The 22,852-nt window shown below is 34.7% G+C and overlaps 2 protein-coding genes across 2 annotated transcripts in view; one reads left to right on the forward strand and one right to left on the reverse strand.

Moving 5' to 3' along the window:
• ptger2a (prostaglandin E receptor 2a (subtype EP2)) overlaps positions 1-9,079 on the reverse strand; it is a 12,441-nt gene extending 3,362 nt beyond the window's left edge. The window contains exon 1 of the mRNA XM_073827253.1: positions 7,990-9,079. Coding sequence (XP_073683354.1) covers positions 7,990-8,859 — 870 coding nt within the window. The 5' untranslated portion in view covers positions 8,860-9,079. The remainder of the gene's footprint in view (positions 1-7,989) is intronic.
• Positions 9,080-14,255: 5,176 nt separating this feature from the next.
• nid2a (nidogen 2a (osteonidogen)) overlaps positions 14,256-22,852 on the forward strand; it is a 50,885-nt gene continuing 42,288 nt past the window's right edge. The window contains exons 1-3 of the mRNA XM_073827190.1: positions 14,256-14,495; positions 14,769-15,071; positions 22,610-22,851. Of these exons, the coding sequence (XP_073683291.1) occupies positions 14,265-14,495; positions 14,769-15,071; positions 22,610-22,851 (776 nt within the window). The 5' untranslated portion in view covers positions 14,256-14,264. The remainder of the gene's footprint in view (positions 14,496-14,768; positions 15,072-22,609; position 22,852) is intronic.

A 22,852-nucleotide genomic window follows, 5' to 3' on the forward strand; every position in this document is an offset into this window, starting at 1 on the left:
CGAATTGATATAATCTTGCAATTCTGACTTTTTTGTCAAAATAGCAGGTATAAACTTGCAATTGCAAGAAATAAAGTCAGAATTGTGAGATGAAAACTTAAAATTCTGAGTTTTTTCCTAACAAATTTCTCAGAATTGTGATATAAAGTCACAATTGCTCAAAATGTAGAATTGCAATTCACTCACAATTCTGACTTTTTTGTCAGAATAGTGAATATAAACTTGCAATTGCAAGAAATAAAATCAGAATTGCGACATGAAAACTTAAAATTCTGACTTTTTCTGACATCTGTGAGTTTTTATCTAACAATTATGATTTTTTTCTTGCAAATTGCAAGTTCACATCTTTTTCTCAGAATTGTGATATAAACACCCAGTTGCTCAAAATGTATAATTGCATTTTTTTGTCAGAATTGCTTTTTTTTGTCAGAATAGCAGATATAATCTTGCAATAGCGATATTGTGAGATAAAAACTCGCAATTCTGATTTTCTTATCACAAATTGCAAGTTTACATCCCCCCCCCCCCCCCCCCCCCCCCGATTTGATAGAATCTCGCAATTCTGACTTTTTTTTGTCAGAATAATGGATATAAACTTGCAATTACAAGAAATAAACTTTTTTCTAACCAAAGCAAAAAAAAATTGAGCAGGGAAGACCGTTTCCGCCACTGAAAAAATATATAAAAAGGCAATTGCGAGGTTTACATCTCACAATTTTGACTTTTTGTTCCTCAGAACTGTGTGATACAAACTTGCAGTTTAGATTTTTTTCCCTCAGAATTGTGAGATATAAACTCACAGTTGCGAGAACTGATAGAAGACTGTGCTCTCAGAATTGCAATTTTATATCTCACAATTCTGACTAAATAACTAAATTACGTGTTACAAAGTCAAGATACATTGCGAGATACAAACTCGTAATTTTGAGAAAAGTCATAATTCCGAGATATAAACTCGCAATTCTGAGAAAAAAATCTAAATGCGAGTTTATATCTCACACAATTCTGAGAAAAAAACAGTAAACTGTGAGTTTATATCTCTCAATTCTGACTATAACTCGCAATTGCGAGTTTATATCTTATAATTCTGAGAAAATAAAATCAAAAGTGCAAGTTTGTATCACAGAACTCTGAGGATCCTTTATTTTTCAGTTTTCAGTTTTCATTTATTTTCAGTTTAATAGATAGATAGATAGATAGATAGATAGATAGACAGCATGTAATATCATCATGTGGTGTAACAGCTGCTAGCACTAACTGTAATTAAAGCATTGTGGTGAGATATGTGGAGCCTTTACACTGTCTGATCCAAAGTACAGTTTTGCATTTATGATTTTAATAATTCAAGTCCTTTTCCACATCCCACAAATCATATCTAATCGGTTAAGTGAGAAATCATTATAGTTGTTGACATGCTTCTATAAGACTCAGAGCTCGTTTATCAATATTAATGACAGCAACATTGATGCATTTCATCTCACGCATAAGATAATGTGCATAAATCGGATTACTTCTCATCAGCGTGTTATTGCTCTAAAATTACAGATGAGACTAAAAAGCAAGAGATTTATCAGCCATTCCTCCCACTGAGTCCAATTTAAGAAGTTTTTGCTTTTACTAAGATTCCAGCTATAACTGAATTATACAATTTAAAAACATAAACAAGCGTAACCACGACAGCAAGCCGTAATAGCGGGAAGCGGGGATATATATATAATATAATCCACTTTCTAGATGTCTTCATCTTGAACTTCCCATCACTGAGTCATGAGATCACTTCAAAAACTTTACATAATTTCACAGTTTATTCCCATCAAAATAACAGAGCAGAAATGATTCATATTGTTTTTCTAAGTTTGTTTACTTCTGCTCATAGTCTTTTATAAGAAAAGTCTATGTTTTGCTCACTCACACAAAAATAGATTGAACTATTTTGATTGATCAAGGTTGTTAGGTCAGGGAGAATTACTTTTGCAGATGAAAGTGTTACGAAACTGTCATGCACTTTCATCAAACTGTAATCTTAGTTGATTCTCGTTGCATGTTCAAATATTTTCCCTTATCCCATTTTAGTTTTTGAGACAGGTTTAGTCAAGTTCTCTTACCAAAAAGAAGTATACTTCAAGTTTATTTTATTAAGTATACTTAAGTAAAGTTCAAGTATACTTATTTAGTAAGTACACAAATATCAGTGTACTAGTAGTATGCGTTTAAGTATATTGGCCCACTGTCTAGTATATAAAAGTATAATTTAAAGTATAACAGTAATAAACTTTAAGTACACAACTAGTGTACTTAAACCTGCAATAATTAAATATGTTAAATAATACAAATATCCTTTTTGTATTTAATCCCATTTTATTAACCAATGTCTTTTGCTACCGATCTTCGATGATCCAATTCATCCATACTAATAAGCAAAAATTACTCAAGATAATTTAACATTTGTTTTTCTTTTTTTTATTGCTGAAAAGTTAACTTTTTTCTTCTGCGGTCTACTGTACAGATGTGAATTTACTTTACTCTAAGCCTGAGGCTTTTAGTGTGAAAAGGTTTTTACATTTGCCGAAAATAGAACTTTTTATATTAAAAACAAACAAGCAAGCCCTGCCCAGATTTAAAAAGTAACAAAAGTAACGTAACGCATTACATTCCATAAAAAGTAAATAAGTAAGGTCATTAGTTACTTTTTTCGGGAGTAACTCAATATTGTAATGCATTACTTTTACAAAGTACCTTTCCCCAACACTGGTCCTAACTAAGCGACGCGACGCGACGCGACGCGCAACACGCAATAAAAGGTATCTTTCCAATAGAAACGGTTTCTATTTCTGCGATGTCACGGATGAAGCAACATACAAACAACGGCAGTGATAATCTCAGGTACTGATTATGTGCTTTATTCAATGTTAAAAGTGTCTAATGTGAGTTGGAATATCCTATTGTGTGACATTTATAGCCATACTGAAATCAACGACAGATAGTTTACCTCAGATCTTGAACACATTCAAGCAAACATAAATGTTAAAACTGCAAACTCAATACGAACCAGCAAGTGTTTTCCATGACAAAGATGGTATCAGTCACTCAGTATGTAGTTTTAATGATCAGAAACGGTTTAATATTTATGAATTAGATTATAAACTGGTCCATTTCGTTGGGAGTGCAGTGCGCTTCTGAATGTCTGATTCTGTCACGTCGCGCTGTCGCGTCGCGTCGCATCAGGTGTGGACTTGGACAGCCAAATTGCTTGTCGCTGGAATCTTGTCGCGTCGCGTGTAGTTAGAACACGGTGTTAGGGTTTATCAGTGCAAATATACATAAAATAAATGAATAGACATTTCTATTTTCTCACATAGCATCAAATCCAAAATGTACATGTTAATCAACACTCCAAAGCTTGACAGTCATTATTAACTCTTCATGTGTCGACATTTTAACGTTTAACGTTACAGTTTTATATATCTATGGTTTGATAATGTTTAATGTCTGACGATTGTGTTAGATTACATGTGGAAGCATCTGTTGTTTCACAAGCATAAGTATACTTAAATGTCATTTTAAGTATATTTCTGAGAAGTATATAAATTACATTTCTGAGAAGTACATAAAAAGTTGACTGAAAGTATACTTTCCTTTTTTTTTGAAGTTTAAAAGAAATATACTAATAGCACACTTGAATGAACTTCTTTTTCGTAAGGGTTAATCAGTGCAAATATACATAAAATAAATAAATAAACATTTCTTTTTTCTCACATTGCATCAAATCCAAAACGTCAACACTCCAAAGCTTGACAGTCGTCACTAACTATTCATGGGTCGACATTTTAATGTTTAACGTTACACAGTTTTACATAGGCCTATCTATGGTTTTGATACTGTTTTATGTCTGACGATTGTGTTAGATTACATGTGGAAGCATCTGTTGTTTCACAAGTATACTTAAATGTCATTTTAAGTATATTTCTAGGAAGTATATAAAGCACTGCTCTGAGAAGCACATAAAAAAGTTGACTGAAATTATACTTTCCTATATTTTTTTAAGTTTAAAAGAAGTATACTAATAGCACACTTGAATAAACTTCTTTTTCATAAAGGTTTATCAGTGCAAATATACATAAGATAAATAAATAAACATTTCTATTTTCTCACATAGCATCACGTTATTATGTAATCTGATTATTCTGATTTTGCGTAACCTTTCGCCAGACTGGAGCCGTCCATCATTGCATTTACCTACTACTCTGTTCCACAAATTTAGTCAAGTGAGCTGCTGGGATGTGAAATGATATTACTTGTAATTTATGCTGAAATTCGATTGTCCCTAATAAACTTAATTCAAACCAGTGAATCAGTAGTAGGTTTGCAACAAGCTCTGAGTCATGGGGAGCTACAAATACCGTAATACTTTAATGTCCTTTCACCTACTGTTACAGTTTTTTACAGACGCTAGGACACATTTCTCAATACTTAGGTCACTTTTGCAAAACTCTTCACACAGTGAGCACAACAGAAGTCTATGTGGGCTAAACTGAGGATCAATTATCATTGTTTTGGCACAAAATGCATTCAATGACTACGTGTCTCAAATTTCATGAATTCTTTTCTCACTCAGACACAACAACTGCCAAAAATCTTTGTACGTACAGGACATTTTGTACGCGCTTACATACTGTTTTCAAAACTGTTAAACTTATGTTCAAAACAATAACATAATGCAAAACTGAATAAGACAGCAAAATTCAACAGCAATATTTTATTGAAACATATTTCAAATCTAAAAATGCAGTAGATTAGCATTACTATTGAATCTGTATCAGTGGATGGTGTGTATACAAATTCTTGTATTTTGGAATTACTTAGTGCAAAAAAAATAAATAAATAAATAAACAACATAAAATATTGACGAATTCTGCATCAAGTCTGATTCATTCCAGTAACATATATTGTAGTTATAAACAATATATATTGCAATTATAAACAGAGATGTGTCCTGACTGTTGTTAGTGTTTTTTGGGTCATTGTTTTGTGGGTGACAAAGTGTGTTTGTCGGCTGTCAACCTTTGCTAGTGTTCTGGAAGAATTAGTTTATTTGAGACCTGAATAAAGTGTTTTGGTAGTTGTAGTGCATTTTGAATGTGAAATGAACTGCTTTGCCAAGCTGAAAGTCGGTTAGGAGAATTGTGTGAAGAGTTTTGCAAAAGTGACCTAAGTATTGAGAAATGTGTCCTAGCGTCTGTAAAAAACTGTAATTATCATTTGTAAATAATTAACGTGTGTTCCATTGTTGCAGATCGGTGAAGGGTGAGCGAGAGGTGTTTGACTCTGGTTTCAGATAGGCTATATAAAAACAATATCAGTCTGTCGGCATCAAGAGTGTTTTTGTGTGACATCCACAGTCTGAATTGCTTTTCACAAGAATGAATAATACACGCCAAGAAAAATACACTCTAGCTTTCTTAATCTCACACTGAAAGCTATTGTTGATACAGAAGCTAAAGGAGATGAAATGTTTGTGCCACCAAGATTTTGAAAACACTGAGCTTTAGTGTCCTTTTCAAAATGCGGAATGCTTTCATTTAGTGCTAATGTTGTTTGTGTGGCACTTTGTATGATGAATTCCAGCTTCTCCAAGACGGGTCAAAACCTCTTCATTTTTATGGCCATTCCTCTCTGTCAATGAACTTGCAACTATGTGGTTTCTTAGAAACCACAACATCACATGCCCATTGACATGAACTATAATATGCAAGCATCCATGATGCTGTTTGCTTTTGATTTGCTTTGTCCTATTCTAACCAGCTGGTTGTACATCTTGTTCTTTTAATAGGCTTAAGCGGGAAACAATGCAAGATTGTTAAGCAGTAATGTCTCTTTTCTAAAACCTCAAAACGAATTTAATGAAAGAAACAAATAAAATACATATGTGACCCTGGACCACAAAACCAGTCATAAGGTAAAATTTTACAAAACTGAGATTTATACATCATATGAAAGCTCAATAAATAAGCTTTCTATTGATGCATAGTTTGTTAGGATAGGACAATATTTGACCGAGATACATCTATTTGAAAATCAGGAATCTGAGGGTGCAAAAAAATCAAAATGCTGAGAAAATCACCTTTAAAGTTGTTCAAATTAGGTTCTTAACAATGCATTTTACAAATAAAAAATTACATTTTGATATATTTACAGTAGGAATTTTACAAAAAATCTTCATGGAACATGATCTTTACTTAATTTCCTAATGATTTTTGGCATAAAAGAAAAATCAAAAATTTTGACCCATGCAATGTATTTTTGGCTATTGCTACAAATATACCCCAGCGACTTAAGACTGGTTTTGTGGTCCAGGGTCACATATATAGTAGTTATATTTTAAATTAAAGCAAGGAAATGTGTGACTTCAGCTACAAATCTGATTATGATTAGACAAATGAATTTTATATGGTTTTAGTCAAGCCTATATATATGTATGTGTGTGTGTGTGTGTGTGTGTGTGTGTGTGTGTGTGTGTGTGTGACCCTTGACCGCAAAACCAGTCATAAGTAGCATGGGTAAATTGTAGCAATAGCCAAAAATACATTGTATGGGTCCAAATTAATCGATTTTTCTTTTATGCCAAAAATCATTAGGATCATTAAGTAAAGATCATGTTCCATGAAGATATTTTGTAAATTTCCTACCGTAAATATATATCAAAACTTAATTTATGATTAGTAATATGCATTGCTAAGAACTTCATTTGGACAACTTTAAATGTAATTTTCTCAATATGTTTTGAACCCTCAGATTCCAGATTTTGCCAAATATTCAATATCAATGGAAAGCTTATTTATTCAGACAATGTAAATGTCAGTTTCAAAATTGACCCTTATGACTGGTTTTGTGGTCCAGGGTCACATATATCAATCAATCAATCAATCAATCAATCAATCAATCAATCAATCAATCAGTAAAAATATTAGCTACATTTTAAATTAAATCAAGAAGAATTCTTGTCCTTAAAAAATATTCAGTTACAAATCTATAAATAGACAAATATCATGGTTGTGTAATTTATTGTAGTTATTATAAATTAGGTCAAGTCAACCTAAATACATTAATTTAATACCAACAGAACTCATTTATTGTGTTGAAAAAAATAGAAATAGCTCTTGACAAGCAAATTTAGCTGTTTAAACACTTTTTTAATATATATTAATATGATGTATTTTTTACGGTATTAGTAATTTATCATATCAATATGAAGTAGTAAAATATTTTGCCTTTTTTAGTTTTTACATATCATATATTTTAAGTATATATATATATATATATATATATATATATATATATATATATATATATATAAAACTTAGCAATTTATGGATATTACATTTGTGACCCAGGACCACAAAACCAGTCATAAGGGTCCATTTTTTTAATTTAGAGTTATGAAAGGTGTCATAAATAAGCTTTCCACTGATGTATAGTTTGTTAGGACAGGACAATATTTGGCTGAGATACAACTATTCAAGTTTATATAAATGTGACCCTAGTTGATGTAGCTCGGACAAATATTGTCCTATCCTAACAAACTTGTTTATTCAGCTTTCAGATTGTGTACAAGTCTCAATTTCAAAAATTGGACCCTTATGACTGGTTTTGTGGTTCAGGGTCACATATATTTCTGAGGGTGCAAAAAAGTTTAAAAGTTTAAAGTTGTCCAAAATTTCTTAACAATGCAAATTACTAATCAAAAATGTAGTTTTACTATATTTACGGTAGGAAATTTACAAAATATCTTCATGGAACATGATCTTTACTAAATATTCTAATGATTTGTAGCATAAAAGAAAAATCAATAATTTCGACCCATTCAATGTATTTTTGGCTGTTGCTACAAATATAACCGTGCTTCATAAATGCTGCCTGAACTTGTCAATGTTGTACTGAATTCACTGCAAATCACTTTCATTCATCCAAATAAGATACTGTAAGTCTTACCATTAACGGCAGGGAGCAAATGACAAAAATAACTGTCATGAAGACCAGGAGAATGAGATGTTCGACCTCCTCTGCCCATGAGAAGTACCTCCTGTCCCTTTTACTCCGGGTCTGCACTGATCCTCGGTTCATTTTGCGCCTCCGGTACATTAACACCAGATGGTAAACGACAAAACAGTTGCATGCCACTATAACTACAACAATAAGTAGCATGACCGTTGCATAAACGTTGGCATAAGCCCGGTCCTCGATCCCCTCTGGATTCATTGCAATAAAACACCACGTCCCGGGACAGTATTGCACATATTTCCCAAATCCTGCAAATGGCATTAAGCAAAACAAAAAGCAGACTAAATAAATGCAAGGGATGGTGATGTATCCGCAGCGTTTGGTGACGTGCCTCCCGTAGTGGTAGGGGTACCCGATGGAGAGGCACCTCTCCAGTGCCATGGCGAGGAGGATGGAGAGCGTCGCCAGGCTGAAGAAAGTCATGGCAAATCCGAAATACTCACACACTGCACGAGTCTCGCTCATCCCAACCAGTGTGGTGTTGGTTAAGTATGCAGTCTGCACCAGGGGACTGATCAAACAGGTTCCCATTAGATCCGTGATGACCAGCGTGGTCACAAGCAAATGGAATAGAGACTGTCTCTGCCGGTTCTTCTCTTTCCTCCTCCGGAACTCCAGGAGAATCAAAGCAACCACGTTCCCGAGAACTCCAGCTGCGAACATCATCGCACTAATGGCTGGGCCACCGTTCTCCTCCACGCTCAGGCTTTCTGTACAACTTTTGTTATCTGTATCCATGTCTGCCAAAACTCCTGTTGTAGATCTTGGAAGTTCTAGGTTGGCATGTTTGCAACCAAACATTAGATTACATTAGATAAACTGCATTCAGTTAGTCTGTAATTCTTCTCAAGTGCAGAATTTAAAATAGTTCACCAAGGTAAAGGAATCCAGTTCATCAGTGTAAGCATGGTGTGCTCCAAAATACAGATCAAGACAAGTCCTTCAACGCCTCTGGAGTCAAAGACTTGCCTCTTTGCCTGCCCCATGCTCTTGAAGGCAAAGAGGCAGTGGGAGAATGTAGTGTGAGCCATGAGTTCCTCTGCTGAATGAGCAGTTGACTGGTGAAACAACGTCATTGTCTTAACCCCACCCTCAACACACACACACACACACACACACACACACACACACACACACTACACTGATCCAGACACAGCAATGAGAAATTTGAGCTTCCTTAAAACCCTCATGTGCCGTTTGAGAATTTACTTGACTGTTTGGGGTCCCACAGAGCCCTGGACTCTCTATATACAAAAAGTAGTAATCAAATAGCTATTATAATGCTATAAAGGAAAGTTTATTGAGTTTATAGGTTTCTTAAAGGCTTCATGTGCTGTAAATAATTAAAACTGCCTTGAAGAAAGAATCTTTAAAATGACCTTTTAATTCATGCCACCAAAGACTACATGGAAAGAAGGATCCTTAAAATAACTGTTGACTTGAAAGTATTACTATTTTTTACATTTTATTTATTTAAGTATTTTATAATATAATACAGTTGAGGTCAAAAGTTTACACCCCCCTTTCAGAATGTGCTAAATGTGAATTATTTTACCAAAACAAGAGGGATCATACAAAATGCATGTTATTGTATATTTAGTACTGACCTGAATAAGATATTTCACATATTTCAAAATAATAGTTGAATTTATGAAAAATAACCCCGTTCAAAAGTTTACATCCCCTTGATTCTTAATCCTGTGTCGTTACCTGAAAGACCCAGAGCTGTGTTTTTTTGTTTTGTGATAGTTGTTCATGAGTCCCTTGTTTGTACTGAACAGTTAAACTGCCTGCTGTTCTTCAGAAAAATCCTTCAGGTCCCACAAATGATTTGGTTTTCCAGCATTTTTTTAAAATATTTAAACCCTTTCCAACAATGACTGCATGATTTTGAGATCCATCTTTTTAAACTTTTTAAATTTGAAAATCAGAGTAAATTTAACTTATTTTGTCTTCTGGGAAACATGTAACTATTTTCTGTAGCCTCTGAAGGGCAGTACAATATGAAAAAATATGATTTTTTTAGGCAAGATAAAACCAGCTACTTCCATTTTAAACCAGCAGCTAAGACCAGCCAACCAGCTCCTGCTGGTATTAGCTGTATTTTTCCCAGCATGGTTTCATATCCAAAAGCAGCTCAGTTGGTATCTTTTCTGGCAATAATCATTTCTGCATTCCTCTTTTCTTTATATTTACATATTTAAATCTACTTCCTCTAGCTGTAACAGACTTTTATGAATGCTGAAAGATGTTAGAATTTGCATTGTCTTTAAAGTTGGGCATGTAGATGTGAGCTCACAACATGCTGCTACACGTCTGTCTTGCCAGAAGGGATTTTTGTGCTCCTTTACTTTAGGGCTTCCTGGTTCTTTCTGTGCAATGTTATGTTTTATGATATGATAAAAGCATTTACAAATTTACTTAATTACTTATTTTTCCCGTGAGAGCGGGCATAACCAATTGTAAAATTTGAGGTTTGGTTTCTGGTCTTATCCGCAGCAATTTTCAGCTACAAAACAGCTCATTTTGCTGCTTGATATTGCAAATTGGTGTTTCTTACCATATTATTTTATTTTTTTATTATTGATTATGAATACACTGGTTTGTAGTACAGTTTTAGTGCTTACTGTAGGTTGTTATTCTGCTCAGTATTTCCCTATAGCATATAGGCTTACTTCCGCTTTGAAGAATAAGTAGAAAGTTAAAAGTTTTATTCATATTATTAACCGTGTAGGTGTATTTCCACCCAAGTAACTTAACTCTTTTACCTTGATTGTAAAGCTTCTGTCTGTGCTTGGAATGTGTTACAGTGCAAATATCTTGGGTTATGCTCATGTTGACAGGCCAAACACGGTTAGGAACATTGTCATGAAACTTGAAGCATCTAGGTAGGATTCACTGAAATTTAGGAACATCACAAGTACATCTGGACATGATCAAATTACAGTTACGTCAAGCAAACAAAAAACACAAGTCCACCAACAAAATTATAATAGAACACTTATTGTACAGTTTATGATTGTGGGATGAATAAATGACCCAGGCAAGTCACTTAAAACAAACAATAAATACATTTGAGCTGTAGAGAGATTACAAAAGTTTTATTTGCAACACAAAAAAACGAAAAAACGTATAGGGTATGTGGCTATACCGACGTTATAAGGGTATTTAGTGTTATTTGTTTTCATCTTGCGCCCTCTACATGCTAAATAAAGTAGGTACTAATCTATATTTACTTTTCAACTTAAAAAGGCAGCATTGAAGTGATCACTAATGACAGAAAATACATTTATAATGTTAAAAATATAAGTAAAAAATATTAAACAATTGCAATTGTTTTCTGATAATAATAATAATAATAATAATAAATGTTTCTTGAGCAGCAAATCAGCATATTGATTGATATTGAGTAAGGATCATGTGACACTTTGAGAATAATTTTATGCCATAAAATAGAAAACAGTTTGAAATTGTAATTATATGTCAATATGTTCGATCAAATAAATCTTACCAACCCAAAGTTTTGAACAGAAGTGTATTCTACTGTAAATCAAATGACCTCAAATTTGATCTTTTGTCATTGCTTGCATTGCTTGACACACATTGTTTAGGAAAATGCTTTAGTGGTGTTTGTTGTTATTTAGTGATCTAAGAAAAGATAAAATCCAAATGGCCTTTCACTCTGAGGGGCTTTCTGACCTGCAATTTATTATTGTATTATCCCCTTGGCGTATTTAAATAAGAAAACAAATAAATGTTTCCAAAGCAAATCCTTCTTAAATAAAGTGTGATTTACTGTTTTCATTCGTTTTTTTTGGGTTACTTTTAAAGACTAACCTAAAAAAAAAAAAATTCGATTTTTACTGTTTTTAAAGAAGTCACTTCTACTCACCAAACAGCAAAAACAGTACAATTTCGATTTTTTTTTACTTTTTAAAATAACTGCTTTCTGTTTAAATATATTTTAAGATGTAATTTATTCCTGTGAACAAAGCTACATTTCAGCATCATTACTTACATTACTTACTACCAGTCTTCAGTGTCACGTGATCTTCCAGAAATCATTCTAATATGCTGATTTGCTGGTCAAAAATAAATAAATAAATAAATATTTTTATTAATATTAAAACAGTTGCATTTTTTCAGGTTTCTTTGATAAATAGAAAGATTCGAAAATCAGCATTTATTTAAAGTAAAAAGTTTTTGTAACATTATCCACTATACTATTCAAAATCTTGGAGTCAGCTTGGAGGCTCAAACGGTGTACGTTTCATATTTTCTTTTATTTGTTCGTCGTTCATTCGTATTGAGAACTTATCACACCTCTTGCTAGTTTGTGATGCCATCTAGTGGCCATTTCTATATGAATATTGGACACTCTTGGAATAGGGATATAAAGATAGAAATGCCGTGGGGGGGAAAAGTCTGGAATAAGATAATGTTATAAACAAAATGTGTTTGCAATGAATGAAAAGAAGCAGTTTAATCTCTAATCTCCTAGTGTAACTAGTGTAATCTGATCTTGAGTGCATTTGCTGCTTTGAGAAATGATCACTTATTTGAAACTTATTTGAAACTTATTTGGACTGTAGAGCACAGGTCAGAGTTTTGTAAGTAAGAACAAAGTTAATGAAGCCATTGCAATGTCCAGTCAAAAGTTTTAGAACAGTAAGATTTGTACTGTTTTTGTTGTACTTTGGTTCAAATGGAGACTTCTTTAAAAAAACATTCAAAATCTTACTGTTCAAAAACTTTTGACATTTTGGCAAATGCTTTAAATCACTCAGAATCAGATTACACTAGTTAGACTAGGAGATTAAACTGCTTCTTTTCGTTCATTGTAAACACATTTTGTTTATAGAGAAATTTGGAAACATTCTCTTTTTCTAGACTTTGTGGTACCACAGATACATTCTCCCACGGCATTTCTAGCTTTATATCCCTATTCCAACAGTGTCCAATATTCATATAGAAATTCCCACTAGATGGCACCACAAACAAGCAAGACGTGTTAAAAATTCTCAGTACGAATGAACGACGAACAAATAAAAGAAAATATGAAAGGTATACACAGTTTGAGCATGTATGTCACACATAATAATTAATTTACACAATACACGTGACCCTTGACCACAAAACCAGCCATAATGGTATTTTTTAAAATTGTGATTTATACTCTGAAAGCTGAATAAATAAGCTTAGAATATGACAACGTTTGGCGGAGATACAACTATTTGAAAATCTTGAATAAGAGTGCAATAATAAATAAATAAATATTGAGAAAATCGCATTTAAAGTTGTCCAAATGAATTTCTTAGCAATGCATATTAGGCTACTAATCAAAAATTAAGGTTTGATATTTTACGGTAGGAAACTTACAAAATATCCTCATGGAACATACTTAATATCCTACTGACTTTTGGCATACAATGTATTTTTGGCTTTTTCTACAAATATATAGTTGTGCTACTTAAGACTGGTTTCGTGGTCCAGGGTCACATATGCATTATACACAAAGGAAAGTATCATGCAGTATTCACAGTGCAAATGCAAACATAATATAATCAGTGTGTGAATATAGCCTATTCACGGTCATTCACGAGTCCTAGATGAGCCTCAGCAGTGATTTGTGACACTCATCCATTTGTTATCAAGTATTTACACTTCTTACATTGATTAAAGGCGACCTAAAATAGACACAGACTGAATAATTGGATTACTAATTGGATCAAAACAATCGTAAGGCAATTATCAGTCAAATAAAACTGGGAAAAAATTAGCGGTTTTTCAAAAGAAGCAAACGCAGGATATTTAACAAAATTAAAATATATATGTTTCTATAAAATAAATCTGTATTTAAATAAACAATGAACTTTATATTGTCATAGAAAACGTAATATATTATGACATACATGAAAATGTCTTATATAAATGACTTAGCCTATACAAGAAGGCATAATCCTAATAAATTTCGCCATTAAATCGATGAAGACTTAATTTCCCTCCGAAGTCTCTTCTCTAACAAATGTAATGAAATGCAGATGGTGTCCCTGTGTCACCCGTCAGCCAATCAACGTCCGAGTGACCTCCCACAGTCCCTCCCGTTCAATGCCTGGATCACAAACTTCCCACCTTCGTGCTGAACATCGCCGCGCACTTCAACTCATTCAAACTGAGTGTGCCGCATGAATACAAGCTAAACTTGTATGCATGTGTACCAGCTGTTCACTAAAATGACTTGGGACAAAATAGCGGTATTCTTTTTACAAGTTTCATGGACAGTTCAGCATGTCACAGCCATTCACAGACATGACATCTATCCATATGGGATGTTTTACGGCGATGCAAGTCTGCAAGAAGGGGACGATGAGACGTCTAAAGTCATCACCCTCACCAAACCCATGTACTTTTATGAGGCGTCCTTCACTAACTTATACGTAAGTACATAAAACATCTATCTATCTATCGTTCTATCTATAACTTGTGTCAGTAATGTCAGTTATTTATATAAATAGTATATTTTTATTTTCATAATTTAAACGATTTTAAAAGTTACAAATGTAAAAGTTAATTAATTAATTACATCCAAAGTGGTCAAAAACCTGCAGTGATCTCTTATCTCTAAATTGTAACTCAGATTTTACTCCAAAAAAGACCCCAGAATTAGATCATTATGGATGGTTCTCGTTCTGTTTTGTCTCTCATTCAAGGTGGCCACCAATGGAATCATCTCAACTCAGGATCTTCCCATGGAGAAGCAGTATGTAGATGACGGCTTCCCCACCGACTTCCCTGTCATCGCCCCCTTCCTGGCTGACATTGACACCAGCAAAGGAAAAGGATCCATCTTCTACCGGCAGACGGAGTCTCCTACCGTGCTGAAGCGGGCGGAAGCGGACATCAAGAGAGGCTTTCCAGATGCCACGTTCACCCCAACCCATGCCTTTATCGCCACTTGGGAGAATGTGTCAGCTTATGAGGAGGTCACCCGCACTTCTAGCCCATCCAATCGGGTAAGAGAACTTCTTAGAGCGGTGCTAAATGTGACCTGGAGCTCTGGCTTCACCCAAGCTCCTTTTAGGCTGGGGTTATCAAAGCTGGTCATCTGTGGTCTGTCCTAAGCTTAGGCCTAGAGGGTGTCTGAGCGTACAATAGCGTCTCCCACATACCTGCTAATCTATCCCAGAGCTTTTCATTTCACCTGGAGTTCACAGGAACAGTGGGGGGATTGAATTGCTCCTAATTGTCCATGTCACCACAGTGATTAGGTCTTCTTAACACCTCACATGCCACAGAAATGCTTGGGAAGGTTTTAGATGATTAAAGCCACAGTGTTTCTCAGGGGTCTGGTGGGCAAGTACAGTTTTTTTTTTTATTCAGAGTTGTCAAATAAAGCTTTTTACATTGGACATCAAGCATTACCTGAAATGTACAAAACCAAACAAAAGTGTACTTAATCAACATTTATATTATTTATTAAAACAATAAAATACTGTAATATAATAAACATTTATTTAGTGATTCTATAAATATAATACAATTAATAAAAAAAGTTTTTAGTGAAGAATTTAAAAAATGGCAATCCTAATCTATTTCCTATAGTAATTATACACTACTAGTCAAGTGTTTTTGAAAATGTTTTAAGAAGTCTCTTCTACTCACCAAGCAAAAGTACAGTAACGTTTAAAAATATTTTTACTATTGAAAATAACTTTTCTATTTGAATAGATTTTACAGTTTGTGCTTGTATGTGCAATATTTTGACAAACTAAAGTTAATAAGTGGTAAAGATACATATGAGCAGTATTAATTAAGATATTAGCCCAATATTTCACCTACCTGACCAGAAATGATAAGAACAAAGGCAAATGGTGTCAATATTCTTGCCCTGGAAATCCTGGTTCAGTTTGGCCAACGAACGTCAATGCCTTTTGTTCCTCAGAAAGTTTTTTGCACTCTTCTTGATTTGTTATAACTTTTGGCAGTCTGTAGTGCTCTAAATGTTTTTCCCGGTGTGATTAGTCTGATTAATACAGCCCATTGACAATAATTTACCATTTTCAGCAGCAATAATCAGAAATTTTAAATATGCAGGTTTCGTTCGGTTCATTGACGACGCGTTGTGAAAACACTATATTACTGCTGTTCCATGAGTGCCACCTGCTGTCAGAGAATGAATTTGCATTCTCAGTCAGCCCCGTCTAATTTTTTTGTTTTGTGCAGGCGTGCTTATCTAGCATAATTTAACAAAGCTAAGGTCAGACCATTCTGTTTTAATTGTATAATCTAATTTACATCAAAAACTGCTTATGCTACATATAGCATGTCAAATTCAGAGGTCCTATCACTGTTTCATGCATTCTGATTCATATAAAGGTACAGTCAGGAAAAAAATGTGATAAATTGTGAAATCGTCAGAAGACAAACCGTAATACAGATTTTTGGTCAAACTGCCCAGCCCTAGAATGGGCCATTCTTCAAGCCTCTAGTGCACATTCGGCTTTCTCATCCAGACAGCTGAGCAGAAACAGCTGCACTGCGCATAAAGATTTATCATTTGTTATTCATTGGTTCCGGAAGTAGCATTTTTTCTTGTTTGGATTGCATAAGGCCATGTTCATGTTTGTATCCTCAGAGTAAATATTATCAGGAATTTCACTGTGCTCTACAGCATTTATGGATCTGTTCTGATAGGCTTGCGTTCAGCAAAAAAAGAACAATGCTAAATGCATATAGTAAAAGCCACATTGAAATCAAAATGTACATACACATTGTAGAATCTGCAAAAATGTTAATTCTTTTTATTTTGCACTGACCTGAATAAGATATTTTCCAACATTGACTATGATTTTGAGATCCATCTTTTCACACTGAGGACAACTGAGTGACTCATATGCAACTATTACAGAAGGTTCAAACACTCACTGATGCTCCAGAAGGAAACACGATGCATTAAGGGCCAGGAATTGGAAGATCAGGGTAAATTTGACTTAATTTTGTCTTCTGGAAAACATGTAAGTATCTTCTGTAGCTTCTGAAGGGCAGTACTAAATGGAAAATATATTATATTTAGGCAAAATAAGAAAATTGTACACACTTCATTCCATGGTTCTTAATGCATCGTGTTTCCGTCTGATGCATCAGTGAGCATTTGAACCTTCTGTAATAGTTGCATATGAGTCCCTCAGTTGTCCTCAGTGTGAAAAAATGGATCTCAAAATCATATAGTCATTGTTGGAAAGGGTTCAAATACACAAAAATGCTAAAAAAACAAAAAATTGGTGGAACCTGAAGGATTTTTCTAAAGAACAGTGGGCAGTTTATCTGTTAACTCATGAACAACTATCACTAAAAAAAGGTCAGGTCAGTCCTAAATATAAAATAACATGCATCTTGTATGATCCCTCTTATTTTGTACAAATAATGAACATTTTGCATATTTTGCAAGGTGTATGTAAACATTTGACTTCAACTGTAAATACAGTATTACATGTTACAGTATATATCATCAAAGCTAAATGTCGCAAAGAATATACTAAATACTACTAAAAAACAGATATTCCACTTTTAGATGTGGAATTCTTGTGATAAATTGGCTCAATACTGCTGTTTGGCTAATGCATGGTTACTGTGTGGAAAGTCAAACCGCAGTCATCTTTCCTGACTAAAGAGCTACATGCTTTCAGAACTGTTTACTATCTTAAGCAATGTTTGCTTACTAAATTTTACTTGATTACAATAGAAGAGCTGTGGGCCAAAGGGCTTGTTTAAAGAAAGCACATCCTTGAGTTGATTTACTACATTTCCGCTTGGTTTCTCCACAGAGAGTTTGCTGAAGCTCAGGGGGTCTAAATGGTGGAAATCTCTGGATGATATCTTATGTTTGCCTTTGGGATTTAAACCACTTTATCTAGTCTTGTGTCCCCTCCAGTCCCCCACATGTCTGTCTGTCTGTAGACGTCTCAAGGATGGAAGAAGTAGGGGCTTATGGAGGTAGTACTGTTGTAGTACTATTTCAAGTCCGTAGACCCCTTTCATCGCGGGGGCCTAATTTTTCTTTTCGTACTATAACATCTTTAAACAATCTTGTTTATGGGTGTGTTTCTGCAGTGTTTTCGAGGCAGTGTGGTCCTGCAATTAGGAGTTTGAAGCTGAAGGCAGCAGGGTTGGGTGAGGGGATCCAGGAGGGATGCATGCTGGGGAATGAGGCAGCCCGAGGCTCTCTGAAAGCCAGATGCAGTATTGTCTCTCTGGAATTGGGGGTGTTGTTTTGTGGAGGTGATGGCTCCACTCGGGGACAGCTTGGATTACAAAACAGAGGAGAGGAATTTCACACACATCCTTTGTGTGTGTACGTGAGAGACTGGAAAGGGGGAAGGGCATCTTGATATCTGTGTTAAAACGTCATTAGGATGTCTAGAAAAGTTCACTTAAAGGGATAGTCCACCATCATGTTGTTCCAAACCTATAAGCATTAATTTCTCCTGTGAAACACAAAAGAAGATATTTTGAGGAATGTGGGAAACAAATGTCTCCATTTAAAAGAGACTTATTATGTTCCTTTTTACAAGATGTAATATAAGTCTCAGGTGTCCCCAGAATGTGTCTGTGAAGTTTCAGCTCAAAATAACCCACAGATCATTTATTATATCATTTTGAAAATGCCCATTTTGAGTGGAAGCAGCAACACTGCTTACGTGCATATCTCTTTAAATGCAAATGAGCTGCTGCTCCCCGCCCCTTTTCTAGAACAGGGCTGTGCCTTTACAGCTCATACCTCAAAAACTCTGGCCCAAACATCTGTTTGGTTTTGATTATCGTGTCTATTGCACTGAAACCAATGCTTTTAAACCAATATTAGTTTAAACTTCTGATATAGGGTTTTCTGAGCGCACACAACTGAAGCATATGCACAGAAAGCGGCTGTCACACGCCATGTGAGTTCTAAACTAAGTTCTCTTTTATGTCTTATTGCGCTTGAACTGTCAAATACACACTAGTTTATGTTAAAAACACATATGAGTTACAAAAACAGTTAGTTATGTCTGTGAAGGTAAACAGCTGGGAAAGAAATCTCATGTTTATATTTGATCTGTGTGGCAGCAGAGTAATATACAAGTAAATCAAGGCTGGGAGTCTAAATAGTGTTCTGTGCTCATTTGTGCAGCCAACAACAGAACAGTTAGCATGCTTTGCTTGAACTTTTGCCATGGTGTTAGAACTGGTACACCGTTGTCGCTTGTGGAAACAAAATAGCGGTGCCGAGGGTGAAAATGTGCAGAAGGAGCAGTAATATTATAATAAGATCTCATTTTTACGTCACTGAAGGAGCGAAAACTGACATGCTTGTTTTTTCACATGCTTGCAGAAAAATGTTACTAGGTTGTTCTTTCATGTTTTCTGGATTGGTAGTTGTGCTGGGGACCTGATTCTAGCACTTAAACAGAAAAAGTCAGATTTTCATGTCATCTTTATTTATTTTTTAAATCGGAATTCAAGTTTACATATAGTCCACAAGAGAAAATAATAGAATTTATAAAAATGATCCAGTTCAAAAGTTTACATCCCCTTGTTTATTAATACTGGGTTCTTACCTAAATGATCCACAGCTGTGTTTTTTGTTTGTTTGTGTATAGTAATAGTTGTTCATAAGTTCCTTGTTTGTCCTGAACAGTTAAACTGCCTGCTGTTCTTCAGAAAAATTCTCCAAGTCCTACAAATTCTTTGGTTTTCCAGCATTTTTGTGTATTTGAACCCTTTTCAACAATGACTGTATTATTTTGAAATCCATATTTTCACACTAAAGACAACTGAGGGACTCATATGCAACTATTAAGGTTCAAATGCTCACTGATGCTCCTGAAGGAAACACCATGCATTAAGAGCTGGGGGGTGAAAACGTTTTGAATTTGAAGATCATTGTAAATTTAACCTATTTTGTCTTCTGGGAAACATGTAAGTATCTTCTGTAGCTTCTGAAGGGCAGTACTAAATAAACAAAATATGTTATTTAGGCAAAATAAGAAAAATGTACACATCTCAATTAGGGCTGGACCAGAATATTCGAATATTCGAATATTCGTTCGGTGGGTTGGCATTCGATTTTAAATTTTGAGATTCGAATATTCGTTTTTTTATACACCTTGCATCCTCCGCGAAACGGTTCTCATTCGCGCTTAAATGAATGAAGAAGATCAGACTGCTGCGCCACTAACACAGAAACAGCAAAAAAAAAAAAAAAAGAGAGAGAGAGAGAGAGAGAGAGAGAGAGAGAGAGAGAGAGAGAGAGAGAGAGAGAGAGAGAAATTGAGTAATATTTAAGAGACACTATAAAGTACAGTCGGACCCACTTGAATGGTTGAAGCAAAACTAGGGCTGTGACTGTCGTAATGGCGAACCGCGCCTCTGCATTTAAATGCAGGCAGTAAGCTGGCAGCAAAGCTCCAGCAAAAATAATTACCATGAATGTGTGGGGAAGAAGTAAGGAGTAAGGAGATATTTGAATTATTTATCAATGAACTAGTATTTGACAAAAAGATGAAGTGGACGACCCTGATGCCATTTGCTCATTGGAATCGCCTTTAATACCTAAATGCATATGCATTAGGCCTATAGCTAAAGAAGAGTTTTGTTTTCGATTTAAATTATTTAAATTATTTTTTTTATAGTTTCGGATGATAGGCCTATATTAGTCTTACCTTTATGAGCAAAAATGAAGTTTCACATAGCGCTGGCTGGCGCTTCATGTTCTGCAGAGCGTGCTTATGTCTATGGGTTTTAATTGAAATCGTGTTGACTTGGTCGTTACTTTAAAAAACAAAAACTTAAATTTAACAAATAAAAAGTGTTCCAAATATATTTCTAAATTAACTTTATAACCTAAGTAAACGAAAATAAATGTAATCACTTTGCTATTAAAAACAGCAGCTGTGCAATGGGGAAGAGAAAGAGAAAACAGACCGGTTCCAGTCGGACTCGGGCCAGTAATTCTGATGAGCTTTCGCAGAAGGTCCGGGCGAAGTTTTAATGTTTGCAACGAATGTTTGTTTAATAGCCGATTTAACATTCTTATTTAGGCTAGATTCATATTTAAATGTATTATTTATTTGATTTATTTTAGCGTTTTGTAGGCTGATTGTTCACTGACTGAAGTGCTCAAAGAAACACGCACCTTTGTTAAAAATGTTTGGGCCTCATTTATTTTGGGTTTCAAAATATTATACTTAGGCTATGTATTTTATATAGGCTTATATACACAAACGTTATATATAATGTATATATATATATTTATTAATAAATAATTTAGATATGAATAATTTATTTATATATAAACACCGCGCCATTTTTTTTCGTTCTTCTTTTTTAAACAGCCTACCCTTTACGGTGCCATAATTACTGTGGTAATTTCTGATTTGGGAGTGATTTGTTTGTTAAAAAATATTAGGCTACCTTATTAAAAGTATTGCACTTAACAGACCTGTGTGTTTTGTATCACTAGCGCGGTGTCCGTTCATGAAGCATATAAGCTCTGCCTGCGTGAGGCGCGCCGCATCCTAGCAATGTTCTATTACAATTTATTAATTCTGAACGTGTGGTGTGTCCATATTACACCAACATGCAACACTGCACTCCCTTGCGTCCACAGAAAAAAACGTTTGGATGTACTGTTCTCGACATAATAAAATATACATAATAAAAATGCAAACAGAATGGCATACAGAGATTCCTGCCTTTATTAGAGAGAAGAATATGTTCAGCCCCTCCCGCCGAAGCTTCGAATATTCAATGTTGATTACTACCGAAGCTTCGAAGCTCAAAAAATGGTATTCGGACCAGCCCTAATCTCAATTCTCAATTCTACACATCAGTGAGCGTTGGAACTTGTAACTTGTCTGTAATAGTTGCATAGGAGTCCTTCAGTGGTCCTCAGTGTGAAAAGAGCATACAGTCATTGTTGGAAAGGGTTCAAATACACAAAAAGGCTGAAAAACCAAAGAATTTGTGAAACCTGGAGGATTTTTCTGAAGAACAGATAAAAGCACATAACAAAATAACTAAAACTATACTAATAAATACTATAAATGTATATAAATAATAGTAAAATAACATGAATAAAATCCTCTGATCTTCATGATCCCATAGTTGACAAGAACAAGGCTAGACTAGACTCTCAAAATAGTTTAGGTGGTCTCTTAAATGCAGTAAAACTAGGTGTGAAGAACAACAAAAGAGGGCAAGAGACAGTATTGATGTGGGAAACTCCTCACAGTTGGTGGGTTACAAGGCTTGTAAAATCTGTGAAGTTCTTGGAAACACCATATTTGCATTTCCCTGATGTTCTAGATGGTTGAGGTTTCCAGTACTGATTTATGTACACAAAAAACAAATCTCTTCCAGAGCACTTCCAAAATTGAGAAGGAAGTTCTAAAGTAAAGTATTTTAGATAGATTTACAGTGTATAATTGAATATTTACAGGTGATATGTTTTGAAAAGTTTATTACCGTCTAAAGTGCTGCAGAGATTCTGAAGTAATGCTCTTCTTTTTTCTAGGAAAACACATTCCAAGTGGTGCTTGCGTACAATGAGATGGATACTTACGCACTCTTCTTATACCCTGAGGATGGCCTGCAGTTTTTTGGGACACGGCCCAAAGAATCTTACAATGTCGAAATCGAGCTTCCAGCTCGTGTGGGCTTCACCAGAGGAGAGTTGTCCTACCTCTTCTTTTCTCGGACGGAGGGGCCATACTACAGCGTTACCAGCAATGAGCAGTCCGTCAAGAACCTTTATCAG

The sequence above is a fragment of the Garra rufa genome, chromosome 21 (assembly GCF_049309525.1).
Source record: "Garra rufa chromosome 21, GarRuf1.0, whole genome shotgun sequence".
NCBI lineage: Eukaryota > Metazoa > Chordata > Actinopteri > Cypriniformes > Cyprinidae > Garra > Garra rufa.